Raw genomic sequence first — 18,769 nt, forward strand, 5'->3', positions numbered from 1 at the left:
CATGTGGAGTTGTCCTTGTGTTAAAGGGAACCTGTCAGCAGAAATGGACTAAAAAAAACCTTTACCTGTATGTTGCCAAGCAGCTGACCACCTTCAAGAAAGTGTTTCTTTCATAACCCAGTGTGGTGGCATCATCCAGAAAATCTACTTTAAAGTGAGATGTAAACTAGTTGTATAAAGTCAAGGAGGTGGAGATTTTAACACAAGTCAAGCTCTCTTCCTCAGAAAAGCCTCTTCCCTGTAATGGATTCTGCAACCAGAGACTTCACTAACCAGATCTCCTGAAGTCGGACGCGTTCAGAGCTCGTCTGTAATCTGCAATGTAACATCCCGTTTTTAATGGATATGGAATAAAGTCTTGAATTTTAAGTAATTTCCAGTGCCGATCATACTCTGCTTTTCTTGGATATGCATTCAGAGCTCCCCACCTTGACTTCAGTGTCAGACTCTCTGCCTCCTTACATCTCACTTCAAAGTTGATTTAAATGTATGGCCAATTAAGGGGACAGCCCAAATTTAGATGTCATCCCCCTGTGACTGTTCTTCAACTCCGTTCAAATTGGGTTTTTTATGATTGTGGAGACCTAAAATTTTTATCCCTAAAATTTGCTGCAAGCCCACATTATCTAGGGGCACGTTCACACATTGCACTTGAATGCACTTTGAAACTCTATTCAAGGGCAATTTGTGAATTTGGCCTTGGCAGAGTCAGAGGCACATTATTCTGCATTCCCCTCATCATACCTATAAACAAGTGCCATAACAACTGCCTGGGGATTCTTAAAGTCCTTTCTGAGGACTCCTTCCATAGTTTATTTTTGCGGTTTCTGTTTAGAGTCACATGAGCTTCATAAGGAAGGAAGCCTCATTAATACCATGAAATCTAAAAACCTACTGCACTCATTTAAAGAGCAAATGTCATGGGAAACAGATGATTTCATAATCAAATCATCCCTTGTTCTAATAATTCTGTTTCTGAGAGAATCCTTTTCACCATATGTTTATAGAGGGGAATCTTATGTAATTAAACCCAGAGCTGTGGATATTGCCTGCTGGGACATGGTACAAAAAATGATGCAAGGAGCAGGCATTTCCATGACCTCATAGATTTCTTGGTACACTTTTCCTAACACTGTTTGTTCTGAAATTAATTTCTATGGGGTAGATCTAATACGATTCTAATAAACAGGTGAAACATACTTGGTATGATTCAATAGAACAAATGAATATACTAAACTTTGCAATGTATCTTGTAAGATAAATGTGTCTTTCTCTTGTTCTAACCAGTGAGATGTCCCAGTGAATGGATAGGGTAATAGGTGGTGGTAGTAGTAGTAGTAGTAGTAGTAGTAGTAGTAGATTGGTGTCTGATCTCCTATAGTAAACTTGCATGTATACTTATGTAATTTTTGTTTTATATCTTTTTGAAACAGTAATGTTACAGCCTTTTGACTATGATCCAAATGAAAAAAGTAAGCACAAGTTCATGGTGCAGACCATTTTTGCTCCATCAAATATAACAGACATGGAAACCGTGGTAAGTAAAAAGATTTTTGATAAAATATAAACGGCTCCTGGGAAATGCCTCCTTGATCACTTTATGTAAAATTGTTCCTGAAGCTGACTCTAAATATTTTGGATCGGAGTTGTACTTCCAGAACTTCAGTTAGCTGAAATCATGGTAAAACCCCCTTTAAGGTACAGTTCCTCAGTAACAGATGATTTTAGGTGATGGGGGGGGGAGGACTTTTAACCCTTTACCAGCAGGTATTTCTAGAGTGAGGGTTAAGATTCTGGTTACAGATGTTTTTTTAAGACAACTGTCTGTAGCAGGAAGGTTAATTTTTTTGGCAGCTATATTTTACAAGAAAACAATTTGATCTAAAAGATTGGTACAGGACTGTACTAAATGTAGTTTGACCTTATGGGACGGGAAGTGGCATTTTCTATGATAGGCATATCCTAAAAATTATCTTTACTCTTTTATTATGCTTGTACATTGCTTATACATGTCATCACTCTGATCAGGGTGGATTAAACCCTGGATACTCTCTTTGCAAGTTGCTTGTGGAACACTTAATGGTTTTAGGTTACAGCTCCAATAGTGCTTGGCCAGGAGGACAAGGAATATAAAATTTTAAAGTCGTGGTGAGCAATAATTGTCAGAGCAGTACAAAGCATGAGTTGGATTTCATTTTGGAAGTTTTCAGATAGTTTTTAAAAAAGAACATCTCGCAAAATTGGTCTGTCTTTCCCATTGTTACGGCCCGTACCCTGTGCATCTCTATGGAGAGGGGAGGGGCACACCTCCTCCTCTCCTGCGCTCCATATGTTCGTCTGAATGGAGCCTTAAAGTGATAGTAGATTTATCACAGAGTCCTCGGACAAGTCCACTACATAGGCCAGAAATCTGCTAGAGTATATGCACAGCTTAAGCATTGGGGTGATGAGTCTACCCAATTTATGGAGACGTAATGGTGTGAGATAGCTTTGGTGAATAATGTATAGCTCTATCATTTTATCGTTGACCGCAGGTGAGACTCCAAAACCTCCAAATGTATATCCTCATACAGTTCTGGAATTAAACTCCTCCATTTCTGGAGAGCTGGTAGTTGCTGTCTGGTGGCTTAACTAAATTTATGAGATGTGAATATATGGTAGAGATTACCGTATATACTCGTGTATAAGCCGAGTTTTTCAGCACAAAAAATGTGCTACAGGGGGCTGGCTGGCTGTGACCAATTCATTTGCCACCCTCAGCTTATACTCGAGTCAATAGTTTTCCGCAGTTTTTGATAAAATTAGGGGTCTCGGCTTATACTCTGGTCGGCTTATACTCGAGTATATATACGGCTGGCTGGCTGCAGTCTAATTACTCAAATCAGCTCGTATGAGGAAATTGAGTTTGTACTGCATGGAATATATATATATATATATATATATATATATATATATATATATATATATATATATATATATATATATATATATATTTTATATTTATTGGTATGTCTATTAATCTGATCAAAGGAAAGGAGAACTCTATCCTTAAATAATGCATCAATTGTATGCATTCCCATAGCTCTCCACCAAGCCTTGCAACTGTAGCAGGTCCGATAGGTCATCATTATGCCAGAGTGGAGTCTTTGAAGGAAGAAAAGGGCCTTATTAGTGAAGACTTATAAGACTGTCCTAGCCACTATATGGATAGGTAGAAGCCTCTTTTGTGGAGTACCTCAAGATCCTTCTGGTCTTCCCTAAACTCCGGGCAATGAATTGTCTAAGTATGTGTTGACGTCTGCTGCAGAGCATGTTGTCTGAGTAGTTTGTAGTTCTCTATAGAACTCAGCAAAAGCAGCTAGTTGTTCATCACGCTAGCCTCTCCTGTGGTGGTTGATGTCATGATAACTGTAGCACCGTAGAGGAAGCTGTGTTTTTATGTATTAATTGTGCTAATAAGCTACTCGACTGATTACCTAACTCAAAAAATGTTTGTTGCGCAAAAATAGTACTTTTTTTTTTTTTCATGCAGGTAATGTAAAATTGCCTACCTGCAGATAAGCATTTATCTTTGTTTGAATCAGTGGGGTCCACCGTATAGACTGCTTCCAATTGGGTACAAGTAGAAGATAGTTGCATCTTCTCCCTATGAGCTTCTCTGCTAACATGGGTAATCACACATTGCAAACCACCGCAAATGTAAATTTTCAGGGCATCCCAAGAAGAAGAGTGCATGTCGCTCATGTCATTGCTGGCAATGTATTCCGCAATCAAGGCAGGAGTGAGAACCAAAATGAATGAATTTTATGCGGGTTAGTAAAAACATGGACATCTGGAAATCTAGGGGTATAGTTACAGACCCCCCTCTGCTAGTGAGTGATATTATGTAGTAATTCAACTGCCCCTGTGTTGCCACAAGCATAAGCAATTCTCGAGAGGGTGTTTCGCCCGGTCGTGTGGCAAGTATATTGTGTAGTCTCCATAGATCAGCCTAGCCCTACTAGCAGGTGAGCCAGGGTGGTCTGATGGTCTCTATGGTCAACTAGTGGGTCACTCCTAAATTTATCTAGCACATTATCTTGTATGGCGTTAAAATTGCCAATGCACAATAGGGCAGCTTGTAATTGGGTAGTGAAGCACGCAGCCTCATACAGAACAGACAAGAGGGCAGTAGGAGGATTGTATATACCCAGAATAACAAGCGGTCGGCAGTTTACCCAGGCCCAAACAAACGAGTAACAGCCCTCTGGGTCTCTCTTCACAAGGTCTGGTTCCTACCTTACTAATAGGTGAACCAAGGTTGATACTCCCTTGAAATAGGAGATGTGCATGGAATGACCCAGAGTTTATGTAGAGACCTAGTGTTGGCCTGGGTTAAATTTGTCTTCGGGAGACGCAATATGGAGATTGAGTGCTGTCGCACACAGTCATTACCATATTACACATACGCGTGTCCCCCAGCCCCCTAACAATCCACAATATCAGTTTAAGCGAAATAATCTAGTCTCCACATTAGTAGGTAGTCACAATATAGATGACCTAGGTCAATTCTCAGGTTACAAAATAAAGAACCAAACCTTCGTTTCACCACAAGATAGGCAGACTTATAAACATTGCTCAAACAGGAGCCACTATAACTAGCTCTATAGAGAGCAGTAAGGAATCGGTAAAACTGTAGTTACAGAATTACCATAGTGTAAAGAGTATGGGGTAGTTTGTGCTACAGGTGTGAGTGAAAAGCACAAACTATCACTCCATGGCCGAGCTCAGCCATCTCAATGCAATAATGCATGGACCTTGGCATAATACCATTCTCTTCTTAGATGGGGAGGGCACAAACTTTGAACCATGTGGACATTCGTTAACATTTCTCTATCTCTATCTAAGATAAGGATAGTTTATAGGTCATGCTCTATTTCCTTGATGCATGCAACTCCTACCTATAAAACTGACATATCCTTATAGGTCAATACACAGCCCATTCATAGTGACATCCCAAAAGACTAACTTAGAGTAAAAACAGGATGCTTGGCATCTAAGGAGGCATGTAAAGTTGTGTGGAAACACTAACACAGTCCTGTTAATCTGGAGACGACACAGGAGCTTCAGGATCGAGGTGGTCTTTTCCTAGTATTGAGCCAGTCATCCACTAGTGAAGAATAGGACTTGATGATCATGCAGAACTCGCAAGCATCCGAGGAAAAGCCATAGAATAGGGGGGGGGGGGGGGTCTGGCAGGGACTCGATGAGCTCTTTCCACAACATATATGGTAGACGCTGATAAGCCAGGCAGTATTTCTTTAAACCATTTTTCCATAAAAGAATAGGGTCATCTCTGGGAGACCAAGAACTCTAACATTATTTTGTCGCAGGTGGTTCTCTAAATCATCCGATTTCTGAGCCCACAGCTCCCCAGCCTTCTCCTACGATCTCTGCCAGATGAGAGGTCCACTCCTCAGTGGCTTTAACACAGTCTCTCAGTTTGTGCATGTCCTGTATTAGAAGCCCAACATCAACATATATCTCCACTATCTTAGTAGTTAATGAAATAAATACCATGAACTACTGTATCGATGCCATGAGTTGCATGGAGCGGCCCCGTTTCAGCAGGATTATAGCGATTAGGTGAGCTCAGAAGGGGAGCGCTCTTCTAACGTGTCCGCTCATGCTGGAAGTCAGGCCACCCCCTCAAAATAGATGTTATTATGTCCTGTATATGTTTAGTGCAGGTGTTTTCTGATGTTGTCTCTGTCTCTTTTCAGTGGAAAGAAGCTAAACCTGATGATCTAATGGATTCTAAATTAAAATGTGTGTTTGATATGCCACATGAACATGAGAAGCCGGTGAGTCTGTCTTCATATTGTTAATTCTTAATTGCCATGTAACATCTTAAAATCTATCCCTACTAAAATGTTTCTTCCACAGCACAGAACATGCTGTCAATTTAATTTACTTAAATAATTTAATATGCTATTTAATATTCTTCCATTTGTCAAATCCATTATACGAGGGCGGTTCAATAAGTGCCCGTGTTAGAAATGAAGACACAATTTTTTCCAATTTTTTGTCAACAGTACCCTATTGAAAGCTACACTTCTTCCAACGTTCCTGACATTTTTAACCCCTCCAAAGAAATAGGCTTTGTCGAACTCTCCAAATAGAAGTCACCGCCAAGACAATTTTTTTTTTTCCTGCAGGGAGCCAGATCGGGTGAATATGGGGGGGGGCAGCAGCAATTCATAACGTAATTCATGCAGTTTGGCGACGACATCTCCAGATGAATGTGCTGGAGCTTTATTGTATTGAAAGAGCACCTTCTTTTTCACCTAATGTGGCTGAGTCTCCTTCAATTTTTTGTCGAAGCAGCCCAATAACTCACTATAGTATTGTCCGGTGATTGTTCTTACTTTTTCTAAAAAAAAAAAAATCCATGAGAATGACGCCATTCGCATCCCAAAAAATCGTCGTCATGACCTTTCCTGCTGATGGAACCCTCTTCGCCTTCTTTGGAGAAGATTTACCGGGAGAAATCCATTGTTTTGATCTTAGCGCACTCGTCGATCAGCGAGTATCATGTGGTGGACTTTTTGAATGATTTCCTTGGTAACCACTGAACGTCTGAGCGTCGTCCTGGTCGCTTCTCATTCAAAACTGATATTCGCCCACGTATAAATTCGTTGAACCAATATCTAACTGTGGTCATAGATAGTGAAGTGTCCCCATAAACAGCATCCAACTGTTATCTCCTCACATTTTTTCCCATCCAAAAACAAAAAGCGAATTACCGAACGATACTGCTCTTTTTCCATCTTAGCGAAAATCACGAAACACGTCTTACTCAAATGGCTGCCAAATCCAAACTAAACTATCAACCAGTCTGCAATTTGTTTTGATAGATGGCAGCACACCATGATAACACCAACTTCCCTTAGGAACGCCCTCTGTCGTCAGGTACTTATTGAACCACTCTCGTAGGTAATCTCTTTTGAAAACTCTCAAGTATAGGGAATATGTTCTAAATTTCTGAACCTTCTCCAGCTGTCTCTATAACCTTTTAATTGTTTGCTTTTAAAGACATTTTTGGAAGTTCTTTTAACACCTTTGTGGCCGATGGTCATTGGCGCCTGTATGTCCAGGTTAATTTTTGACATTCTGCTGTGCGCTTCTTTAAATGACAATATCTTTGTATAAGCTTTACATTGCATAAAACTTTTACTTTGATTTTTTTTTTTTTTTTATGTGGGACTTGATGGGATGGTTTTATAAATTACATATTTTTCCTTTTTAATAATATTTGACAATAACAAACAAACAAATAATAAACATTTTGTCATTTTTCAAATTAAAATGTTTTTTTTAATAAGTAGTAAATTTTACCAAAATATGTTCTAAATATGTACAACATTATCCCATCACACACCCTTAGTTTCAGCTGCAGAGGAGGGTGCATGTACTTCTGCAATAAGTCTCCTGCAGCTTCTTCTATATTCTGCCATCAGCTGACAGACTGGAGGGGGGGGTCACACTTTAAACACCTATATTTCCTGAACCCTGGTGCCTAGGGAAAAAATATATACATATTGCATTATGCAGCACTTGCAAATATACACTCACCGGCCACTTTATTAGGTACACCATGCTAGTAACGGGTTGGACCCCCTTTTACCTTCAGAACTACCTCAATTCTTCGTGGCATAGATTCAACAAGGTGCTGGAAGCATTCCTCAGAGATTTTGGTCCATATTGACATGATGGCATCACACAGTTGCCGCAGATTTGTCGGCTGCACATCCATGATGCGAATCTCCCGTTCCACCACATCCCAAAGATGCTCTATTGGATTGAGATCTGGTGACTGTGGAGGCCATTTGAGTACAGTGAACTCATTATCGTGTTCAAGAAACCAGTCTGAGATGATTCCAGCTTTATGACATGGCGCATTATCCTGCTGAAAGTAGCCATCAGATGTTGGGTACATTGTGGTCATAAAGGGATGGACATGGTCAGCAACAATACTCAGGTAGGCTGTGGCGTTGAAACGATGCTCAATTGGTACCAAGGGGCCCAAAAAGTGCCAGGAAAATATTCCCCACACCATGACACCACCACCACCAGCCTGAACTGTTGATACAAGGCAGGATGGATCCATGCTTTCATGTTGTTGACGCCAAATTCTGACCCTACCATCTGAATGTCGCAGCAGAAATCGAGACTTATCAGACCAGGCAACGTCCAATTTCGATGAGCTTGTGCAAATTGTAGCCTCAGTTTCCTGTTCTTAGCTGAAAGGAGTGGCACCCGGTGTGGTCTTCTGCTGCTGTAGCCCATCTGCCTCAAAGTTCGACGTACTATGCGTTCAGAGATGCTCTTCTGCCTATCTTGGTTGTAACGGGTGGCGATTTGAGTCACTGTTGCCTTTCTATCAGCTCGAACTAGTCTGCCCATTCTCCTCTGGCATCAACAAGGCATTTCCGCCCACAGAACTGCCGCTCACTGGATGTTTTTTCTTTTTCGCACCATTCTCTGTAAACCCGAGATGGTTGTGCGTGAAAATCCCAGTAGATCAGCAGTTTCTGAAATACTCAGACCAGCCCTTCTGGCACCAACAACCATGCCACCATGCCAACAACCATGCCATTAGATCACTGTTATCTGTCATCTATATAAAAGAAAAGCAGGGAACACATATATTATGTGCCCCTGTATAATGGGGGGGAAAAAAAAAAAGGGTTATGTTCCCAAACCGCAGAAACCTAATTAAATAAAATTTCAGCAGCATCAGCCCCGGACTGGTCTGGGGGCCGCCGTCAGCCCTAGTCCGCTGGGTAGACAATAAGGCTGCATTCACACAAACGTATGCCCGCCAGGCCGGAGCCAGGCAGGCGTACGTTCTGCACCATGGAGAGGAGGAGGAGGTGACCCCGACCCTCTCCATTGAAATGCATTGGGTACTGGCCGTAACACGGGGAAAGACATGTCATTTTCCCGTGTACTGAGCGGTATCACTCTGTGGCCATCTATTGGGGACATATGTACAGCCACAAGCTTGTGGTTTTACATACGCCCCCATATGGTAGTGTGAATGTAGCCTGAGGGCGCTGTACCACGTTGCGTTTGCAAACACAGACGCAGACAAAACCGCGCCCACCGGGGCGGTCCGTGGTCCGATAGCATAGGCGTTTCTATGGTAACGCCTGCGATCGGGAACGAGCCGCCGGTGCATTGCATTTAACGCAAAACACAGGCGTTTCCATAGAAACGTCGATGCGATCGGACCGCGGACCGCCCCGGTGGGCGCGGTTTTGTCTGCGTTTGCGAACGCAACGTGGGACAGCGCCCTAAGGGTGAGGTTATTACATACGTTTTCAAACGCATCACAACAGCTGAGAAGAGATTTACCTAATTATATTGCTGTCCACATTGCGTTGATGCATGCATTTTGTTAACACAATATTGACAGCAATGTAATTATGCAAATCTCTTCTCAGCTGTTCTTATGTGTTTGAAAACGCCATGTGTGAACACACCATAAAAATGTTGTGCACCACTCGTTTAATACATACTTGCTATTTGAGGGAGCATTCACACGATGCGTTGCGTTTTTGACGCATTCCAAAGGCTTCAACCTTGATCACATGTAATGGTAACATTGCATTTGCTAAAACGCAGTGTTACTTCAACATGTGAAACCTTTGGTTGCGTCAAAAACGCATAAAAAAACGTGTGCATGCTCCCTAAAGGGGTTTTCCTGAGAATTCAAATTAGACCCTATCCCGTGGATAGGGCCTAACTTGAATTTGTGGGAAAACCCTTTTAAGCACAGAAAACAGGAGCTGTAACTTTTTCCTTGTATTAATAGATGTCTCTTAACACTATATATACGCCTGGGAGTTATACATTTATTAGTGAAAATTTCGTACTCCTCTTGGGTTAAAAATACTCCTCAAAAATTGAGGCGTATTATTACCCTTCTGGAAAAATGTTAGTGCGACCTCTGCCGCCATGTGATTGGCTGATTAGAAATTAAGTGTTAACGAGCAGTTGGACAGGTGTACCTAATAAAGTGGCCGGTGAGTGTATATAATCAGGTGCACGTACCGAAACTGATTCAAGACCATCCAAAATATAAAATAAAGTGGCAGCACTCCAATGCACTCTGGTGTAAAATAAAACGTAGTAGTTAATTCCGGACTACTGATTGCTTGGCAAAAAACATCATGCTGTGTAAGTTTTTCTGCGACAGTGTGTGGTGTGTACATGGACCTCTATTCCTGAGACTGTTTTAATAAAAGTTGCTGTCACTTTGGCCCCATAAAGTGTTAGGTCCACTTGTGCTCATGTCCCCCAAAACTATGCCACACATGTCTTGTCTGTCTTTGCTAAGGTATACACGCCTACAGAAATGGGCAAGCTTTTTTGCTTTTTTGTGTGTGTATGTATGCATACCTCCCAACCATCCCGAATCCAGCGGGGCCTTCCTGGATTTCTGGCTCAGTCCTGGCCGGCAGGAGGTTTGTCCGGAGACATTAATTATCCCTGGGCCTCTGCTCCTGTTGAGTGTAGCAGAGGCAGAAGATGTGATGTGGGTATGTCTGCCTACTTTAGTACTATACGCAGCAGAAAGGAAGGAGCTGGAGAACAGGGGGGTAAGTATCTGTATTTTTTTACATTAAAGTGAACCTATCACCAGCAACCTACGTAGTACGTTGCACAGCCCACACTTTCACAGGCCACTACTTAGATGCATACCATGTATCTGACAGGGCACTGTGGCCCATGTGGAGGGACAGGGATTTACGAGTTAGTGGCAATTGTGACAGGAAATCTAGAGAGAAACCAAAGTACCACATATACTCGAGTGTAAGCCTAGTTTTTCAGCACAAAAAATGTGCTGAAAACCCACACTCGGCTTATACTCGAGTAAAAAAATATAGGTTATACCAGGTTTTTGTGGTAAAATTAGGGGCCTTGGCTTATACATGGGTCGGCTTATACTCGAGTATATACGTAATTAAAGTAATTTTTGGACAAATGCAGCAATGAAGACAACCTACATAAATACATTTGGCCTCCATCACAAACTTGTATAAGTGCTCACCTATTTTGAGTAGGTTAGCGGTGACCAGATCCCTTTAAGCTGCAACAAGAAAAGGAGGTGGTGATGGGTGCACAATATCGGGAAGGGGGGGAGTATAATATTAACAGAAGCTACAGAAGTCCGCTGGATCTTTTTTCCCCTTTTCGTTGCTACAAAAGTTGGGCAGTACGGTGTATGCCACGATAACCCTAGTACCACCCATCTATTTTCTTTCTGCTTACCCCTGGTATGCATTGTATTGAATGTTGCTTGTATAAGAACACTTTTCCTTGTTTGTATTCTAGACACATGAATCTACAAAATTATTTACTTGCCTGCCCGCAAAAGGCAGCGCTTCAATGGATGACACTGAAACACGAAAGCTAATGGAGGAGTGTAAGAGACTTCAGTCTGAGATGATCAAGCTGACAGACGAAAATCAGCTTCTGAAAGTGAGAAAATGTTTGCTTTTCTCTTATGTCTAAGTTTGTTAGAAAGTATTTGACAGTACACAAGAAGGCTGCTATTAATGTGCAAGTGTCTTACAAATGTTAGGTTTGATATTATACGTGTCCTAGTTAATAGAAGCTACGTGCTTGTCTTAAATAAGCCCGGTCAATTTAATTATCGCAGAAGTGCAAGGGTTGCAGCTTTTTATTTATTTTTTTTAAACGAAGCTTGTATGATTGGTTGTTATTGGCCACCAATCCCATTTTACTCCAACTTTGCACTCTTCTAATGTTGCAGTGATGTCACTGAACCCCATTGATTGGCCTAATGTATACTGGATGCATGTTATCTGGGCCAATTCAAGAACCATTTATGAATGTTAAAAAGCTAAATCTAAGATCTCTTGCATTTACTATACTGCATAATGACTACAGTAAATGCTTTTGAGTTTTTTTATCCTATGTTGTCTTGGATAACAAAGCTAATACTATTAAAAAAATAAAATAAATGGATAATTATTATTTTATATTGTTGTAACGAAATACATGACTTATGGGCCTTATGTTTGTGTTCACTATTGTCCCCATATATAGATCACTGATAACATTGTTAAATAAGGTTTACAGCCCAGCAGATGGTAAGAAATGCAAATATGGATGGCATCCTCTCCATATGCCATTATTCCCTTCATGTGACATAATTATTAACAATGCAGGGCTCCACATTCCCTAAACAATATGTTTAATATCTTGAGAGCAGACTTGTAATACAGGAGCCCCCCCCCCCCCATGCCACTGTGCAGACATGTAGTACTGAAGACACCCAAAAATCCTTGTGCAGACGTGACGGTGGAAGAAGGGAAAACAAAATACTACTTTAGATATTCTGACAAAAAGCTTCATTTTATTTCACTTTCCATTTTATATAAATTAACCCTACCTGATCTGTTATATAATGGAAGATGCTTCTGTCAAATTATGTCTTTACATTGATCTATATATTTTTTTCTCTTTAATATAGGAAGAGAGGAGGAAGGGCAGAGGAATGCTGAAAGAGCAAGGCAACCCCATCCCGTCCCTTCTGGTCGTTATTGCAGCAATTTTCATTGGCTTCTTTTTAGGAAAATTCATCTTGTAAATTAAGGCATGAAGTGCTTTCTTTATTTTTTATTTTTTTTTATCCATCTTCTTTTTCTCCCTTCCCAGCGAGAAAGTTGTCTAGCTGCCATGTCAGTTTCTGTACTGCAGCACATGGGCATCGCCTGTCTAACACTTCATATGAAAAGAAAAAAAATCAGAATAAATAAAAAATACAAACTGTTTGGCGATGGGACAAAAGTGTGTGTTCATATGTCAGCATCAAGACTCTTGTCACACATTCAGTCCTTTATGGGGAAGGAAACTGTAATCAAAGAAATCTTTTTGTGATTTTAATAAGTTTAAAGATCCTGTTTTTGTATGTTATTTTAATTGTTTTAAATTTTATCTGTTCACTTTTTTTGCAACATGGTTTCCTTAGATTGCTAATCTCATTCAGGTATAAGATCGAGGTATCCTGGGATGCAGTTTTTTCGATGTAAAAGCTAAATTCTTTATTTTGCAATGTATATGTGATGGCAGTTTAGTTCTGTGTGAGGCAGAGCTCTTTTTGTCTCCGTCATTTCCATCTTATTCACAACTGAATGGAATAAAAAGAAAAATCGGAAAGAAGTTCTATTTCCTTTTGGCTAGCATTTACATGTCTGTGTAAGGCCGCATTCACACGACCGTATTGGGGAAGTTTGTGCGGTCGCACATATGTCCCCTGTAGACGGCAATGGCCGCAGGGTGTGTGGTACCGCTCCGTGCACAGGAAAAAGATAGGACATGTCTTATCTTTCCCTGTGTGTATGGCCCATACGCCGTGCATTTCTATGGAGAGGGGAGGGGCACCCCTCTTCCCCTCCATCGTGCCGGACATCTGCCTGCCCAGCATATGTTCATGTAAATTCGGCCTTCTAGAAGTCATTCTTGAAGTTCCGTGTATTTGCTGGGTTTGGTACATGCAACAGTTTTCTTTGTGTCTTACATGATTTCTATAGGTGCAATGAAAGCTTGTGAAGGACCAGTCTGTATTATAGAAGGTACGCCTTTCTCACTGCTTCTCATTCAATAAGTACAGTAACTTCTCCATGTGAATATAACTCAAGTGAGATCAAAGCTTATTCTGACAGCAGGGGTCTCTGCATTATTTGTTTTTGTATGTCTTGGAGATTTTCCCCATGTGTACAAAACCACATCTACATGCTAGCGGTTGTCACATGAAGAATATTGTTTATAGCTATATCTAAGCCATCATTAGGTTGAAGGTTAAGCAAAACTGAGTATAGATGTCAATCTATTCACATGTTAAAAGCTTTTTTATAGAAATCCCAGGTGGTGCTGTTATCTGAATATCAGGAGGTAAAAACGTACTTCAATAAGCATAAATGGAAGAAATGTTACAACCATGGGCTTGACTATAAACAATATGCTTAAAGGAAACCTACCACTTGTAGTGGCAGGTTTCTGATGGAAATACCGGGCACCAGCTCAGGGTGAGCTGGTGCCGGAGCTTATTTTCGTTAGTGTTTTAAACCGCGGTATCGCGGTTTAAAACACTTTTTAAACTTTATAGCCTTACCGTGCGCGCGGCTACATAGGAAGTGAATGAGAGCCGCGCGCATGGTAAGCACCGAGCGCGTACCTGCCTGCGCCGGCTATAAAGTTTAAAAAGTGTTTTAAACCATGAAAATAAGCTCCGGCACCAGCTCACCCTGAGCTGGTGCCCGGTATTTCCATCAGAAACCTGCCACTACAAGTGGTAGGTTTCCTTTAATGGACATATGCACACTGTATTAACCTATTTTTATGTGATAAATGTGTATGGCGAGAACTTGTATCATACAGCATGTATGCAGCGCCCCTTATAAAGCGAAGTTAGAATGAAGATGGATATCTAAACACTACACCATTTATCACCCTGTCGGCTAATTTTCAAGGGAGAAATGTTTCATTGGTTAAAGAGGGTACACGGGAGACTACACACGATATTCATGGTGCACACACAACGGTTTTTACCTTCCTTCAGCTCTTATTTTGATAGGGGTCCTGAGTCCATTGCCCACAAACAAGTTCTGCTGATAAACTCTGGATTACTCAGACCTAACCTAGTCTCTGAACTCGACATGTCCATTCAGTTCTGGGAAATCCCACAAGTGAGCGTACTTGAAGTTTCTCAGACCGAACTCTCTTGGTTCAATTGGATATACACTAATCCTAAACCCCCCCCCCCCTTTCCTCCTCCTGGATCTCTGTTCTGCCACGGGGTTCACTTAAAACATGATGTACGTTTGAACATGTTTCCATTCTTTTCTACAGTCTGAATATGGCTGCATTATTTTTGTTTTTGGTAGAAGTTCTTTTCTTTTTTTTTTTTTTTTTGGATGTCATCAGTGAACATATTGAAGAAAGTATAAGGACATAACATCAAACAGTTAAAAACTACAAGTCATACTTACCTCTGTATAATCGAGTGCTTTTCCTTTTCTTACCTATACATGCTTCTTATTATTGAGAAATAACCTGGCCTAATTCTGACTTATTGCGTGGATTGTGCCTTTTTTGTCCATCTTTTCTCCCTTACTATGTGTATCCTATTAAGAAATATTGTGTTGAAAAATTGTCTGCTGGAGAATGCAATGAGTCGTTTGCAAGTGGAAACATGAACACTTTTAGCAGTTTTTTAATACACATTTCCATTTTGTTTCTAAATATTACACTTTAGTAGCTGCAGTTTAACTCCTATTCTCAGCTAGCTGTGCATGTTTGATGGATTAATAGCAAATTACTGGCTCTCTGGCCACCTCTAGCACTGTACATACACAGCTCTGCGACAGAGTCTGAGGCTTTTCCACTGTCTGTGCCCTGAGGGTGCAGAACATGCATTGGTGCCCAGATGGTCTAAATGGCCCTGCTTGGATAGAAAGAAGTTTTCAAATTAACCTTACACATGTCAAATTCTCATTTACCAGGCAACAAAGAAATGGCAATATGTATAATCTGCTGTCATTCACGACATGCATGCACATAATAGTCTTCCACATTAATAAGCAATCTACTTTTTTTTTTTTTTTTTTTTTTTATATTAAATTTGCTTAATAGTTGGCTCTGTATTTATTGTTCTCCTTTTCCTTGTCTGGTACAGCACAGCAGTGATCCATCTCTAATTTTACCTGTTTTATTCCTTTGGAACTTTAAGTTTTCTTGTACAAAGAAGTTTTGCTGTTCGTCTTGAGACATGAAAAATACTCACAAAATCCAAGTCAAGATTTGCGGTGAATATATTAAATGCTGGTTAACCAAACCAAATGTTTTCTTGTTTATCATCACTATCTCTCCTTGGAGTCTGGGCAAGATGTATCCTGTCTTTTACTTATCCTCCTAAAAACTTATATAGGTCTCCAAGATTTGGGTATATATCACAGGGCTCAGATTACCTAATTTTGGCGCTATTTTTTTTTTCCACACAGCCACATGTGAATGGTTCCCAGTGTATCTCCAGAGGCTATTTCTGGAAACATTGGAAATTGGCTAAGCCTCCTGAATAATTTTTGACGCACAATGAGCTGTGGTTTCTAAATGGTAATAGAAATGGTGAAATATCTTCTGGCTTTTATTTTGTCACTGTTTTCATATTGGCCTCAGTCACTCGCATGTCTATTGACCTCATTGCTCTGCTCACAAGATCTACAATGGCTGAAACTAAGACGTTTTGGCATAATTCTCACAACAGCAGTCTGTACCTTTTTTAAGTGTCCTTGTGTCTGCTGCTTATATACTGTACAGATAACATTTTTGTCACCAATGATACAAAAATAGCTCTATAGGTTGACCACAGAACAGCTACCAAGGAGAGATCACTGGTCACTAGAGAGGGTGTAAATGATGTAAATGGAGCTCACCCAACAGCACCCATGCCTTGACTTCTTACAGTCAGATCTGATTTTATACCATAGATGGGGAGTTGCTTTGTGCAACTGTGTAAGGGGTGGTAGAAGTCTGTTTTACGGTGTGTATTCTCATGAGCAGATATCCACGTTCTGCTCATTTTATATATTTTTTTTATTTTTAGTAGTCTTTTGTTACCTGGAAAGCAGTCATTTACAAAAACGCAAAATCTGTAATCATTAATTTTGCCAAGAAATTAAAATGTCAGACAATGGGATATATTATAGCAAGGAAGCTTTTGGTGTTCCTTCAGTTTTGCTCTTACTGTACAATGCTAGAAATGCATGTGCATTTTGGGTACAGTTACACCTGTGTTAATAAAGAGAAAAGGGGTGATGTTTGCTGATCCTACTTTCATTCTTGCATTCAGTTGAGAACTTGGCCGTAATACTTAGATCAGTCTGTAAGGGAAGGGAAGCTTACCATTGGGTACATCTGATTGTAAATTATCAGCAGGGGCTACTGCGTGTGGAGCACTTTAGGATTTGGAAAAGATAGTTTAGAATGCTAGTAGGAACCTACCATCAGATCCAACTTAATTGTTTGATTTCTGATGGTAGGTTTCCTTATTAAATGGTTTTTTTCTTTTCAGAATTTGTTCAATTTCTAATGTTTGTTGCTTTTTTATCCATCCATTTCTCTCCCTAAGAGATAAGGATGCTATAGATATCTTCTCTGGAATCTACTTTAGCCCTTTTAAATCAATGTTTCCATTGGGGCCTATTTGTAGTTGTTGGTCAGATATTCATCATACCACTGAGTACATTATGTATATGACCTACTAATGAATGAAGTAGAATGTGTATACACTAGCAGAGCTAAAGGCACATCAGTATACACCCATTTCATTATCTAAGAGAAACCTAACCCTACTTTTTGAAAAAATTGATCCATCTTTATCTTTTACTTGCCTCTCCTTTGAGAAGCCTCTGCAGTCTTGTGTTCCACTGCAGATGAATTGAAGTTCAATATCCTGGAGAATGAGGTGGGCCATTTAAGCGCACAGATATTCGGTGTGTAAATCACTCTGGTTTATGGTGACTGTGTGAATGCATCCCAGTAGTGAGGATGAAGTGTATATTGGTTGACACACAACCGTCCATGCTGCAAAGTACCAAGATCAGATATGTGCTGCAAAAGGAAGCGTCGCTGCTAGAACCTGGACTGTTTTATCCCTGTGGCTTCTTCTTTCTCTTTGTAAATAACTAGACAGGCAGCCCTACTGTACTAAAGACTAGAAAATCTGGTCTTTCTGTTATACCCTAAAGGAAAATCAATTTCACAGAGTAATGGAAGAAATTGTCTTATATAAATATGTATTGTAATGATTTCTGTATTTCCATTTCTTTATCATTGAAGAATAATATCATATGCACAACATGGTTTAATGATTTGTTGTCATCCTGAGAGACCCATGTGGGGATTTTGCTTAAATTTAGTGCAAAATTGAATCAGTCTTCATGGGGTGCTGTAAAATTTTGGACTGTTCCTTGATTCATAGTGATCTTTAATGTTGTATATAAAATGTAATGCTCAGAATATTTTGCTATCAGCAGTGTCTTTGGAAGAAGTCAACCGTACTAAATTATGAAATATGAATTAAACTGTCTTTGTTCTGTCAATGTCTTCCTTTGTCTGCTTGTTTTTTAGTATGATGAGGATTAAAGAATGAAGAACACCCAATGGGTTTTCATGGTATTCCTGTTTATTGTGTGTAATCATAAAGTAAATGAAATTTAACTTTGCACAAGTGCTTGGAGCTTGAGACCAGTTTTAGTCTTAAGCCTGACGGTAAATTTTAAGCTCATTTACATAGCAAAGGGTACCACCTTTTGAGAACAGAAGAAGTGCTTTTTTTTTTTTTTTTTTTTATACCACACAAAGAAAAAACAGGAAAAAGATTCCAAGTCAATCAATACATTTAAATTACATAAAAAAATGTATATCCAAGAAAAGAAAAAGCGTTCCTCCAACATTAAAAATTAACTCATCATGGATGTCTGGACCAATGGTCCAGTTTTTCTTATTTTGCTCAATAATGTACATTCTCCACCACAACTTGACAGAAAAAAACAAATGTAGATATTTTTTCTAATTTATAAAATCATAAGAACTGAACTATCACATGGCCATAAATATTCAGAACCTTTCCTCAGTATTGAGTAGAAGCCCCTTTTGAGCTAGTACAGCCACGAGTCGTCTTGGAAATGATACA

General features: G+C 40.0%; 1 protein-coding gene across 1 annotated transcript in view; it reads left to right on the forward strand.

Moving 5' to 3' along the window:
- The window catches only part of VAPA (VAMP associated protein A), a 33,298-nt gene extending 15,118 nt beyond the window's left edge, over nt 1-18,180 (forward strand). Inside the window, exons 3-6 of the mRNA XM_072152245.1 lie at nt 1,434-1,537; nt 5,763-5,843; nt 11,383-11,529; nt 12,548-18,180. Coding sequence (XP_072008346.1) covers nt 1,434-1,537; nt 5,763-5,843; nt 11,383-11,529; nt 12,548-12,664 — 449 coding nt within the window. The 3' untranslated portion in view covers nt 12,665-18,180. The remainder of the gene's footprint in view (nt 1-1,433; nt 1,538-5,762; nt 5,844-11,382; nt 11,530-12,547) is intronic.
- The last annotated feature ends 589 nt before the right edge of the window (nt 18,181-18,769 follow it).

This window comes from Engystomops pustulosus, chromosome 5 (genome assembly GCF_040894005.1).
Source record: "Engystomops pustulosus chromosome 5, aEngPut4.maternal, whole genome shotgun sequence".
NCBI lineage: Eukaryota > Metazoa > Chordata > Amphibia > Anura > Leptodactylidae > Engystomops > Engystomops pustulosus.